Source organism: Rhinopithecus roxellana, chromosome 3, assembly GCF_007565055.1.
Source record: "Rhinopithecus roxellana isolate Shanxi Qingling chromosome 3, ASM756505v1, whole genome shotgun sequence".
In the NCBI taxonomy this organism is placed as follows: Eukaryota; Metazoa; Chordata; class Mammalia; order Primates; family Cercopithecidae; genus Rhinopithecus; species Rhinopithecus roxellana.
Genome location: NC_044551.1, coordinates 135358491 through 135373192, shown reverse-complemented (window position 1 = coordinate 135373192; position 14702 = coordinate 135358491). Strand labels below are relative to the sequence as shown.

Genomic DNA, 14702 nt, shown 5'->3' with positions numbered 1-14702 from the left:
CACTGGCTTCCATTTTAGATTGAATAATAGAAACTTTATTACATGTTATAGATCTTTCAAAATATGAAAAATAAGGGGCAAAAAATTTTAAAAACATTTTACAGATGTACATGCTAACAATGTTCTAGTTACATTTGTATAAAATACATTATACAAAAGATAGATTTTGCATACATAAAAATTAAAGCATTCAGATATTTCTGTGATCTAACAGTGCAATATGCACATACGTGGAAGAAAATACGGATTACCTGAGCAACATTTTTGTAATTCAAATAAAAAATGAATCCCATCAGTGCACCATTTAAATACAGACTTTAAAAAACTCCACTTTTGTCCTGTAACACTGACTAGATCCTTGCTTCATGATATTTCTAAACCTAAGCATATCCTTCATATTTCCAACTAGGTAATTTTAGAAGTAAATACTTTAAATAAAAAAGAACTAATTACTAAGTAGTGGTTCATTTAAAAAAAACTCTTCAGGACACTGAGCCAAGCAGGTAGAGTTCAGCAAAAGAAAAGCTGTAAATAAAAAGTCCTTTGGAGAAGATAATTTAACATGAGTCTTCTAATTTTTAATGTGGCCAGCAGAGTCTATAACCACTTTTAACATACCTTTTGAAAACAGGAACCCCATAACTTCCTAGGAGTGGGATAGCAATTTTATTTTAACCCAGACTTCATAAAACTATCAGCTTTTTCTTTACTTGCTAACTCCAAAATTTTAAGTGAACCAAATGCAGTGATTCTGCTGTTACTTTTACATTGCATACAAGTGCATGTGTGCACACATGCAGACACACACGAAGACCACATGTAAAGCAGCAGATTCAAATAAGGGTGCCAACAATTAAAATCACAATGTTAAACAATAACTGTGCTTGTTAATTAGTTATACAAGGTAATTTGCATTTGATACAAACTTAACTTACATTAGTACTTTTTAGAAACTAAAATTATTCCAAATGTTTTAAATGCTTAGAAAATTCTTTTCTAAATGGGTAAGAACTGTAATTCAATATGTAACCTTTATACAGAATTATATATAACTCAAATTATATTCAATTAATTCAAAAATATATAATTTAAATATAGAAAAAAGAAAACTACCTGATGTGTTATAAGGATGTATATTTCCTTCAAAAAAGGATACTCTGCAAGACAAATGATTTTTAATCAACAAATACACAGCACACCGTATTCCTTTAAAAATAAATAACATATTTTGGAAATCGAACCCATAACAATTTCAAAGTACAACTAGCAAAAAGGTAAGGAATCACTGACTGTAATTTCATCAATTTGATGTAAACAAAGTTCTTCAAAGGACACCTGGCCTGTTTACCCTAAAATAATCTGCATTTTCTTCCTTAAAACCTCATTTTTCAGCAAGCTTAATAAATACAATGTAAACTGACCAGTTAGCACTGAGCATAAATTATATCACACTCTTCTTTTCAAGATGCCCAAGGCACATTAAAACTATTTTTTAAATGTTTAATTTGCTAAGAGAACCAATTTGTAACTTTCCTATTAAACACTTTTTGGTAATTGTCTAAGGTCCTCTAATACTTGCAAAGGCTTTAATGTTTGACTTCTTTGTCCTATCTTTTCCTGATGGTCTTCTCCTGAAAGTACATAAAACTCCACTTGCCATAAATATTTACTTATTCCAACTGAAATTTGAAATATATAAAATGATTTATCAAAAGCCTGAAATATCAACAATTAGGAAATAATGCCCAGAAAATGAGGTGGTATTATATATCCTAAGTATATATTATATACAAAACAGGCAATCCAGACTCCACCAAATCTCATTTCTATTGAAGAATCATTCTGGTTACATTTTTAGAACACATACTTTTAAAGATTAAATGATGGAATCAGTATGCAAATGCTTCTTCCTTAGTCAGACTATAGCCGACTCAACAGATCTTAAAAAGAGGCACTATCACGCCCTTTCAAGCAATCTATACACCTTTGGCCTTTGTTTCCCAATTTGATGCTGTATGTATAGTTCAGGAAAAAAGTCTAAATTGGGTGTTTTCTCTTTGAAAAACAGAGGTTAAGGGATTACTAATTTGTCTGTTACAGTTAATATAAAAGACCTCTACTCGTTTTTGCTTAATGAACCGTTTTCTTCAACAGACCTCAGACAGTTTTGACCCAATTATTTGTGCTTGATGGTTAAAATGGAGACAAATTTATATAGCCTATGTAACGAATCTGACTGGACCATCTGAAATAATGCTTAAATTCTGAAACTTGGATTTACTTACATAAAGCAGTAAGGCATTAAATATAATTAAGGCATGTTACTGTATGTAACAGCAATGATTTATCACAGTATGTAAGGAATTATTTCTTAAATAATGGTAATATGTACATGTTTAACATTTTTCATCATCGAAACTACAAAAGTGCTTTCAAATATCAGAGACAAATATAATCATTTTAAAAACAGATGCACAGAGGTGAGGTTAAAGGGTCTGTCCTAAAGAAAGCATTCTTAAGACAAAAATTACTGTCAGGTCTTCACCTATTCCAGTGTTCTACTGACTTCCCAACCATAATACATTATTTTGGGGTCTTGAAAATATTTTAATCTATTTCTTGGCCTCTGTTGTAGGAATTATAAATCACTTTCCCCTTTCTCTTTGTACGTATGCTTTCATAGTACATGTGCTAAATGTAATTTTTAAAGGTTTTGAAGTGGTGTGTTACGTATGCTACCATGAATAATTTTAGAATCAAACTTTCTTACAACTGAATATTTTGGGGGTTCATAGTAGTAAATTTTTTTCAGCTGCAGACAACTGATGCTGTCATTCTGCATCATAAATTTAACATTAATAAACTTTTTTAAAATTACCTAAAAAAAAATTTAAACATACATCTTAAGAAAAATGATACATCTTCCAAGTTAAGAACTTCCTAAACACACGTTTAAATTAATTTCTGCTTGAAACATTGACACACCAGATTTATGGATCAACTGCTCTCAACATCAACTAGTTGCTCAAAAAATGTTCAGTGTGAAATCCTTTTGTTAAAAACAAAAGCATCCTCAATCTCTCTCAATTCTGCCTTTGAAGCGATTATTGGATATAACTGATTCACCACATTCCAGATGCACATGTGACTACTAACGTGATTATGAACTAATTGCTATGTTTCAGTGTTGAGCAGCAGGTGAGTCAGAATCCTGACTATACAGTTTATTATCATCTTGTTGGCCGAAATGTATTCCTTTAGTTGGCACAATTCCATTTTCCATTTCTCTCTGCTGTGATGGGGGTGTGATTTTTGAATGTAAATGTGAAGAGTCCACTGTTGAATGATGACTAACATCCACCTTAGCTAAAATTTCATAATACAACAAATAAAACACCGGTGTTATTATACCTACTATCAACATTATCACGACAGCTGTCCACCACCCTATTCCCCAGTCTGCTCCATAATAGGGATCTTTACGTTGAGTGTTTTTGTTATCAGGTTCAAAACGTATTTGTTGTGCTGTTAAGGCCGATACTACCTCATTGAGGTTCTCTCTCTTATTGTCTGTACACTTTACTATTTGTTCTATGTCTCGGTCTACTTCTTTTAAAAAGCTACCAGCTGAGTCACTGTAAGCAAGGGAATCATTAGCTGGCAAAATTTCCCGTTGTTCGGAAGAGTATTGAACAGATGAATGACGTGAAGTCTGTCTTCCTTTTGGAGGACAAAGTGTTTCGGTCAAGGAACTGAACTTTTTTACTGGAATTTTGATAGACCTAAGGGCAAAAAAGTCTTGATCACTGATGAGATTGTTAACTCTCTTGATATCTGCTACCTGTAAAAAAAAAAAAAAAAAAAAGGCAACATACAATTGAATTCTAAATCAAAATAAAGGTAGCAATAGTCATTCATCCTAGTTACTTTTGGAGGAAAAAAAAATTGAACTTAATCATTATTAGTATGAAGTTGCACCCAGAGAAATTTTAATTTTATTTGTAGATGAGAATTCTACACCACTTTAGATCTACCAATCTTAGGAAATCACTACTTTCTACTATCACCCACATATATTTGTAACACTAATTAATGCTATTTAAGTAGATCCTAGAATCCTTTGCTGTTTCCCTTTGTGCATCATGCATAAATACCACAGTCCTTCTACTCGTAAACAATTTGTGAAGGAAGGATTATGGATAGTTATCTTCTTTATTCCAATTTGGAAACTAGAATATAGACAAATGCTACCCAACTAAAACTACCATATTTTATCAAAACCAAGATGCTATAACTCTTAAGATGCAGCATTATTTTATGTATATCTAGGGGGAAAAAAAAAACTTCACCAAAAATTGAAGATGCCACCATTCCAAAAAAAGATGCTAAAATGTGTGGAAAAGCATATATACCTTAGAATTTAAAAAACTGGTAATTTACCCCCTTACTTCTGAAGCCATTCCCCCCCCCCCCAAACTTCTCAGTGTAAGTGCATTATTCAACTACCTTCAAGACTAATCACTTTTATAAGCTTTTTCTCTATATATTATATATTCCTCAACCTGTTTGTATTATCCAATCCACTGTGAGATAACCTGTCTGTATATCCTATTCCACTGTGTTGGGGGAAGAGGGCAGTGTCTGGCAGATTACCAATTGGTATGCCAGGTTCTCCCACCATCTGTTAGTCCCATTCATTTCCATCAACGCTTTAATCTAAAACCTAATCATGTAACACCTGATTGATGTCAGAGAGATAAAGTGGGTCTAGTATGAAGCTTAGATTTCTGGTTTGGTCAACTTGATGGATGATGGCATTCACTAAGAAATGGAACACTGTGGAGGGTAAGAAGAGGATGAATGCAGATTTTAGATATGCTGACTTGGAGCTGCTTGAGATACACAAGTGGAAGATGTTCAGGACAGAGTTATAGATATATGCCTGAAACTCAAGAATGATCTCAGCTGGAGACACAGATTTGTGGACTATCAGCAAAAATATAATTGAAGTCGGCCAGGCATGGTGGCTCATGCCTGTAATTCCAGCACTTTGGGAGGCCGAGGCAGGTAGATCACTTGAGGTCAGGAGTTCGAGACCAGCCTGGCCAACATGGTGAAACCCCATCTCTACTAAAAATATAAAAACTAGCCAGGCATGGTGGTACGTGCCTGTAGTCCTAGCTACTCGGGAGGCTGAGGCAGGAGAATTACTGGAACCCGGGAGATTGTGGTTGCAGTGAGCAGAGATTATGCCACTGCACTCCAGCCTGGGCAACAGAGCAAGACTACATCTCAAAAAAAAAAAAAAAAAAGTAATTGAAGTCAAAGAGGTCCAAGAGTAGACAGATTCACTAGAAAAAGCCTGGGAGAAAAAAGCAACAAGAAGATCCCTAAGGAACTCCAACATTTGATGGGTATGCTGAGTAACAGAAATCCACAAAGGAGATGAAGAATGGCCAGGAAGGGAATATACAATAGTGGTTAAAAGCATGGATAACTGGGTTTGAAGCATGGCTTTGACACTGTCTAGCTGTATGACCTGGGGCAAGTTGTTTAACCTCCTTGCCATTAAGGTTCCACACCTGCAATATGGCAGTAATACTACTACCTACATTATAGGGTTGAGGTGAACATTAATGATTTAAATTTTGCAGGACACTCAGAACAGTGATATATAGTATGTCATATAAAAGTTAGCTATTATTAAATGTTAACAGTAGGAAAACCAGAAACCTGAAAATTCAAGGTGGTCAAGCAGAGAGGGTCTTTATGAGGGAGTAGTGAACAGAATCAACTGTAGATTCGTAATCAAGTACAATGAAGACTAAAAGAGGTCAAGCTGGAAAAATAATCTTGCAGTGTATGTGTGGGGGGATTAGAAGGAAAGGGTTGAACAATAACTAAAAGATGAAACAGTAAAGATAAAGGGTGTTTTATCATCTTACTACCTTCACATTGTTTTGTCTTATAGCAAATGAAGATTCACTGACAAATCCCAAAGTCTGACCCCATTCTCTTTAAATGCTCTTTTGCTTGGTATTGTGTACTCCTACTAATCTACTTAATACTCTTTTTGAATTAGGGTTCCAAGATTTAGTATCTACCTAAGTTATCTCTCTGAATATCCCTATAATGATTTCTATGCTATGCTAACTTCCTTGGTTGCATTCAAGATTCCAACCTTGGACTTTTTATTCTTCTCATCAGTTGTATAACTGACAGATTTTTAATAATTCTTAAGATTATTTCTAAGTGGAATATACCACTAACTACTTACTGTATTTTTTAAATGATAAATCCTTTTATAATAAATTTTATAATTTTTTTGTTGCTTATGCTCCCATCAAAAAGATGCACTGCTTATCTTAACTAATTCTGTTCATCAACTTTCCCACTATAGTGGCTGATATGGTTTGGGTATGTGTCCCCACCCAAATCTCATGTCATCTTATAATCTCCAATGTTGGAGATGGGGCCTGGGGGAGGTGATTGGATCATGCAGGTGGATTTCCCCCTTGATAATGTCCTGAGTTCTTGTGAGATCTGGTTGTTTAAAAGTATGTGAAACCTCCTCTCTCACTCGCTCTTCCTCCTGCTCCAGCCGTGTGAAAATGCCTGCTCTGGCTTTGCCTTCCGCCATGAGTAAAAGCTCTCTGAGGCCTCCCCAGAAGCAGATGCTGCCTGCTTTATGTAAAACCTGCAGAACCAATAAACCTCTTTTCTTATAAACTACCCAGTCTCAGGTATTTTTTTTATAGCAATGTGAGCACAGACTAATACAGTGGCCAATGCCATCTCTCCATTAATGTTAAGCACTTTTTTCATCATTCTCACTTCACATAAGCAATCAGCTGATATATCCTGTGATTTTCCCCAATACATTTTTTAACACTTCTTTATCCTTATCACAAATATTTTAGTCTAAGTCCTGATCATCTTTATTATTCCAGTAATCTCTTTATTGGATCCCCTTCAATTCATCAGCAGGCCCCTCTGTTGTTCTGTATCACTCCTGTTAAAACCCTACAATAACTGTATTCCCTTACTGTATGGATCAAACTTTTCCTCAGTGTCTCAAAGCATTTCATCCCAAATAGTCTGTGCCACTCATTTCTGAAATACCTACGAAAATTCCCTTTGTTGTTTACCATATTTCCTCCTTGAAATCTTTACATCACTGTTGAATGCCTGAAACATCTTTGTACCTCATTGGAAATATGACCTATTTTTAATTATTCAGATGGTATGTTAAATTTCCCTAAGATAATTTTCTAGGTTCATTAAAAGAAAGCTAGTATCTTATAAAACCACTGAACCACAAACTCTCCTCTTGGATCTGTACCTTGATGTTTTTAGCCTTGTCTCTCATTTTGAAGTCTATTCCACCATCTACCTTCTATGACATATTCTGTAATTTATTTATCAATGGTCTTATTTCTCTACAAAACATTTACTCACATGTTTATTTGCATTTAGAAATAAACTTAAATATATTGTGATATAATAATGGCAAGAATTGATATTGCCATACATGAGCAAGGCAGGAGGAAAAAACTACCCAGCTCTTTTACCACATCAAAAAATTCATTTTATTAAAATATTTTATTAAATTTTAAAATCAAAATTTGTAATGTTTTGATGAATTGTGAATTGTAATAAGAAATGTGAATTGTTGCAATAGTTGCAAATGTAGAAAAAATACAACCTCATGACCATAATTTTTTTAGAATATAAACATATATAAATACATTTATATAATATAAACTTATAGACATGTGTTCCTATTGCAGAGAAGTATTACAGGTAGTCAATAAGAGGTTTTTCAAGTATAAAAATACTTTACATCATGAAAAATTTGGGGGGAAGATGAAAATATTAATGAGAAAAAGGGATGATATAAAATCTCATGCTATTAATAAAAGAGCTCTCATATACACACTTTCCACTTTTTTAAAAAATACAAATTTCAGGTAGCAAATCCTGGAAGTACTTAGAATTCTGTGGATGCATTTAAAGAGCACTCTAATAGTCTTATTTTTAAATGTTAATACAACATTCTGAAAATTATACACTTTGTAACTATTTTAAGTCATGAGGAAGAATTTAAGTTCACTTAAAAATGTGCCAGGAGGTACACAGTACACATATTTCAAAATTCTGTTGGGAGTATGAGAACAAAAAGTTTGAAAACAAATGTTCTAACCGGTTTCCATATCAATGTGGATATAAAAATATCCTGTTGGCCGGGCGCGGTGGCTCAAGCCTGTAATCCCAGCACTTTGGGAGGCCGAGACGGGTGGATCACGAGGTCAGGAGATTGAGAACATCCTGGCTAACACGGTGAAACCCCGTCTCTACTAAAAAATACAAAAAACTAGCCGGGCGAGGTGGCGGGCGCCTGTAGTCCCAGCTACTCGGGAGGCTGAGGCAGGAGAATGGCTTACACCCGGGAGGCGGAGCTTGCAGTGAGCGGAGATCGCGCCACTGCACTCCAGCCTGGGCAACAGAGCGAGACTCCGTCTCAAAAAAAAAAAAAAAAAAAAATCCTGCTAAGCCCTCAAGATGGACATAATGACACAGACAGAAAAAGGGTCCAAATAGAGTACAGTATCTATTAAAATTAAAAATACACCATTCCTCTTATCTGGCAATCCCACTTTTGGGATCTATCCCACAGAAATAAAGGCACTGCCATTTAAAGATACAGTTGTGATAATATTTGCTACACAAGGTAAAACACCAAGAAAATCCTGAGTATCAATTAATAGGGCAATGGCTTAAAAATACTGGAACACTGATACTACAGACATTATACAACCATTTAAAATAATGAGTTAGATCTATAAGGCTTTAAGGGATGGTCATGAGGGTGTCCATGATACACTAAAAAATGAAAAATGCAAGTTGCAAAGTAAAATGCGATATAATCCACGTTTAAAAATACAAAGATTACTAACTCCCCAAAACATGTATATATAAATAAATACTTATGAGCACAAAAGAAGGTACAGGAACATGCCAAAGTGTTAACACTGGTTATCTCAAGAAATTGGGACAGGGAAAAACTTTTCCTTATACATTTCCACATTTATTTTTTTTCCACTTGAATAAGAAGATAACACATTTAAGTGTTGATTTCAATACTGAAATCTGTGGATTTGGAAATACACAGAAATTCAAGTATTTGTTAAAATTTTAAAAAGTAAACATTTACAAATGTGACACAGACACAGATTTCTTTTCTTTTTTTTTTTTTTTTTTTTTTTTTGAGACAGAGTCTCGCTCTGTCGCCCAGGCTGGAGTGGAGTGCAGTGGCGGGATCTTGGCTCACTGCAAGCTCTACCTCCTGGGTTCATGCCATTCTCCTGCCTCAGCCTCCCAAGTAGCTGGGACTACAGGCGCCTGCCACCACGCCCGCCTAATTTTTTTGTATTTTTATTAGAGACGGGGTTTCACTGTGTTAGCCAGGATGGTCTTGATCTCCTGACCTCGTGATCCACTCGCATCAGCCTCCCAAAGTGCTGGGATTACAGGCATGAGCCACCGCACCCAGCCCATGTGATACAGATTTCTATGCAAAAAATAATAAGAGCAAAAAATGGAGAAAGGAATAAACAAGGTAAAAAAAGGACATGGAATTTATTTCAGCGTGGGTAAACAAATAATTTCTTATGGATTGCATTATGTGATATTAAAACTTACCGTACAACAGTACTGAAGGGCTATTGCATTTAGTGTATCTCCTTCTTGTATATCTTTTGTTAATACTATAACGTCATCAAGTCTATCTCTTGATGTACTTCTTCGGACCTTCTCTTTTCCTCTGGATCGAAGCTCATACACTTCAGCATCCTCCTCCAACATATCACTGTCTGAACAATTTCCAAATGCATGTACTTGACCACTTGACTGAACTCCTGGAAGAGGAAAACTACGATTCTGATGCCTCCCTGCCATAATGTTAAAATCTGGAGGAAAAAAAAAGCACAGAAAATTTTGGAATGTAGCTGATCCAACTGACTGACTGCATGCATCGTACATTCAGGACACAATCTTTTGTTTTTGTTTTAATGGTATTAGTTATTTAAACATTTAGGTTTAAGGTTTTTTTTGTTTGTTTTGTTTTTTGAGATGGAGTCTCACTCTGTCACCCAGGCTGGAGTACAATAGTGCAATCTCAGCTTACTGCAACCTTTGCCTCCCAGGTTTAAGTGATTCTCCTGTTTCAGTCTCCCGAGTAGCTGGGATTACAGGTGCCCACCATCACGCCCAGCCCATTTTTGTATTTTTAGTAGAGGCAGGGTTTCACCATGTTGGCCAGGCTGGTCTCGAACTCTTGACCTCAGGTGATCCGCCAACCTCAGCCTCCCAAAGTGCTAGGATTACAGGTGTGAGTCACCATGCCTGGTCTAGGTTCAGGCTTTATAACTGTTAAAGTACAACAAACATATCTGGCAGTGGAGGCAAAGGTATGGGAAGAAGAGGTAATCTCCTCTATTAGATCATATATCACTAAACACGTGGAGTAATTACATATTAACAAAGGCAAATTGCTATAATTTTTTTGGTAAAAATATAACTTATTATAAAATTAAATACTATAAAATATTACATGAAATATAATGTATAAATATAAAATCTTAAATTCCCCTTATTCTGAGTATGTGAAGAAAATCAGAGAAATAATTGTGTTATGTCTTAAAAACTTGTGACTATACAACTTATAGCTCTGATGGAATCAAAGCATGTTTTATATACACATACACTTTTATGAATTCAAAACTTTCTGGCTTGTTCTGCATTTTAAATTCATTCAGGATTGGAGTATCTTTTGTACTACTTCCTCCTGGACTTCGGTATTTATATTTAGTGCAGATATGCGTGCTATACAGGTTATGATTTTGCTTCCCTGGAAGCCTTTTAGCCAACTTAGAGTCCTCATCAACTTCAGTTGATGGTCCATAAAGACTGTGAACAGATCTTAGGTCACTGTGTTCATTTATACTTTAGAAAAAGCATTGTAAGACTGACTGGTAGCTGACCTAAGTTAAAAACATGCATCAACGAATACTTTTTGTTTACTTGCATACTCACTCTCAACTCACCATCATCAAGTTGATCTACTCTCATTAGGAACACAAGAACTTTAAAAACGAATCCCACATTCACAGTTTTGGCTTCGTGTTAATTATTCATATAAGAAGGGGCAGATTGCTTTCTGTTCTTGTTGGGAAAGATGGAGGGAAGTAGTAAGAAGCACTTTGGAGATAAAATACTTTGCACTTAAGGTGGTTCAGACATGAAGAGAAGGAGTAAGTTAAGCATCACACCAAGATTTCTGATTTACATAACAAATTGTGGTGCCATTCTCTGAGATATGGAAGAGGAGCTGGGGCAGTAGGTGCATGGCTATGACTATGAATTCCTCTAAGATAGTAAAAAGGAATGGCAAATAGACAAATGGGCTATACAGTTAAATTCAGAGGAAAGGTCTAGGTTAGAAATAAAATTTCATGACCAATCTGCACATAGGTGAAAATGAATCTGTGAGTACATGCGATATTACCTAGAGAGTATAGAAAAAGAAAAGAGGGCCCAAGACTGAGCCTTAAAGAAGTCCAACATTCAGTATCTTGGAGAAAGGAAATCAGCCTGAAAATATGGACAAGGAGTGTCCAGAAGAGGGAGAAACCATGGAAGTGTTATGTCATGGAAGCCAAAGCAAAATAACATCTCAAAGACTTACTATTTTTTTAATACTATGGATGAGCATCAAGTGAAACAGGAAAAAAAAAAAAAAAAAAAAAACAGAAGAGACCAGCTCCAAAAATCTGAGTGCATAAAATGGTTGACAATAAATTACAAAGGTTGAGGATCCCTAACCCAAAAATCCAAATCTTAAATACTCTGAAATTTGAAATATTTTGAGTGTTGACATGAAGCCACAAATGGAAAATTCCACGCCTTATATTTCAGACTTAAGATTAGGAATGCTAAACCTGTATAGGTATTCTGGTGATGTGCTTAAGTACCCTGAACACATTATTTTTTCACTGTATTAATAGTATGTCTTTTTTTTTTTTTTCCTGTTATGCGCTTATGTGTGAATAAGTGTAAGAAAATGATTGCTTACTAGTAGCACATAAATTCAGAGTTAGGAATGATGGTAATGCCAAACCACCACAAATTTTCCATAAGGGTGGCTGAGATAGTGACACAAAATTTTGCCTGCTGATGGTTCCAGATACAAAAACTTTTGTGCACAAATTATATAAAATTACCTTCCGGCTATGTGTATAAGTTGAACATGAAACACAAATTTCATGTTCAGATGGGTCCCATCCCCAATATATCTTATTATGTATATGCAAACATTCCAAAATCCAAAGAAATCTGAAACACTTCCTGTCTCAAGTATTTCAGGTAAGGACTACCCAACCTGTACTTTCTATGTAGGCGTACACTTATCATAAAATGCTTTAAAACCATTTAATATAGTTGAATCCAACCCTTGAAAGCTAGTTTCTGACCCTACTCTAAGGGCAATATTGTAATGCTTTAAAAGCTCAAGATTTCTTATTAAGATAACATAGAGAACTAATAGCTATATGTTAAGTACATTATTTCAACTGTTCTCTTAAGTGCTACATTATTACCAAGAACTAGGATTCCTAACTTGACAGCTATCAAACTAAAGAAAACTATCACATTTTATATCTCCAAAGTAGTTTTGAAGTCATGACTACATCTTTTCCTCCAAGGATAACAGTTTTATTTCCACTCATTTAACCAAGTCTTTTTTTAATCTTGCATCTTTAATCTAGGGAATGTCTGTGAATCCTGTAGATTCCAGGCAAATTTTATACATATGTATATTTTTCTGGGGAGAATTCTTATTGCTTTTCTCAAAAAGCATCCATGATCAAAAAAGTTAAGACTTAATATACAGCAATTTACACGTAGCTATACCGACCTACTTATGCTGTCCCATTAGACACTTTCTCCCTAATGATTTGTTCTTAGAACTTAAAAATTGGCTTAGTAGTACAGCTAACTGAAAATCACTAAGCAATGCCCCAAAGTCATTTTAGCTATTTGTTTCTATCAACCTCTCTCCATGATATATTTCTAAATAATAATTTAAAGGTCAGAACTTCACCTGTCTATCTCTCCACTCCCCTTTGTAATGAAATGCAGGCAGCTGACTATACCCAGTTACAAAACTGGGTATTCTGAATGATCAAGAACTGGCTGTGTCTCCAACCGAAGTGAACAGACTGACCCAGGTAATCACTCCAGTCTACTACTCAGAGATTAGAAAGTACATAATATTTAAGTCATCTGGCTCAATTCTATTCACTTCTCTTAATTCTCTTAGTGCAGGAAAAAGGCACGAATTCCCTCTTCAGAAACCTGGAACAAGCCTGCGTGCTACGTAGATTACGAGGGGCCACAAAACAGTGTTAAAGCATTCATCAGCTCAGTCTGTAACTGAAAATGGTTTCCCAAACACCTTCGTACGGTAGAACGGCTGCTCCTGGGTGTTTCGCCTTGACCTTCTTTAAGCAAGAAGCAATAAGAGGGTCACAGGGCACAAGTTAAAGCTGCAAAGGGACAGAATCAAAGGCGCCTTATCCGCTGCCAGGGCCAATTTTATTTTTCAAAACTTAACTTCCTCCCCTCTGTATTGCACACTTCAAGTTTTTCTTTCCCTGCTATCGTCAGCGAGGATTACGTCTCAGATTCTTCGGTCACGGCATAACACTTGAGCGATGTGACAAGATGCCGTCAGCGAATATTTCACGCCAACATAAAGTTGTGGGAGAAATGCTGTATTTGGGTGGGAAATGAGCTGCCCCGGTAATAAAGCCGGTAGGCGTCCTTCCTCTGAGCCTCAGTTCCCCCGACAGTGTGACAAGAGGGCCTGGCAGGGCTGGTCTGGAAGTTCTTCCCTTTCTCGGGGGTGTCCTCCCCGCGGGCCGAGCCCCGCCCTACAGCACCCACCATACCTGTGGCCGAGGGCTCAGCGCCTCCAGTGAGGACGCAGCTGGGGCCCAACCCCGCCCTCCTGGACCGGGCCACCCTCACCTCCTGCCACCATCTTTACCTGTCCTCGTTAGCAGGGGACACGCTGCGAGGAGATGACCAAAAGGTCCGTCGTCCCCGCTGTCCCGGGGAAGTTCATGGTCGAGCCTCCGCCTCGGGCTGACCTAGTCCGCCTCCGCCTCTGCCGCCAACGTCTCCGCCTTCCGAGCCGTACGCCGCCGCCACGTCCGCAAACCTGAGGTGCGTCATCGCGTCAAGTGGGCGGAGGTGGGAAGAGGCGGGGGAGGAGGAGGAGGGCAAGCCCAGAACGGGGGAGTCCAACCACAGGTCCACGCCCAGCACGCAGGCGCAGGGACTCCGCAGGGGCCCGGGGGCACATCCAATCCCCAGGTCCAATCCCCGGGTCCAATCTCCAGCCCTGCCCTTAACTCCTCTCCTTCTTCCCCGTCACCTTACTCTCAGCGGAAAAGATCTGGTGGTCAAGTCAGCGGACCGAACCCGCGACCCCCAGCGACCTACTGGCTGCGTCTTTGTCCAGCGACCACACGGAGCTGGCAGAGACTGTCGGAGGCACACTGAGGACGAGCCATGGCTCAGGATGTGTCGGGGAGCTGTCTTGCATTTTTTTCTTGCTGTGCATCTCGAATTTTCTTTAG

At 37.1% G+C, this 14702-nt stretch overlaps 1 protein-coding gene across 1 annotated transcript; it reads right to left on the bottom strand.

The window, feature by feature from the left end:
• Positions 1 to 12: 12 nt before the first annotated feature.
• On the bottom strand, positions 13 to 14252 carry LYSMD3 (LysM domain containing 3). The gene is made up of 3 exons (XM_010387978.2): positions 14108 to 14252; positions 9703 to 9968; positions 13 to 3841 (listed from the first exon to the last, which is right to left on the bottom strand). The coding sequence occupies exons 2-3, from the start codon at positions 9955 to 9957 to the stop codon at positions 3182 to 3184; spliced, it is 915 nt and encodes a 304-aa protein (XP_010386280.2). The 5' UTR covers positions 9958 to 9968; positions 14108 to 14252; the 3' UTR covers positions 13 to 3181.
• Between the last annotated feature and the right edge of the window lie 450 nt (positions 14253 to 14702).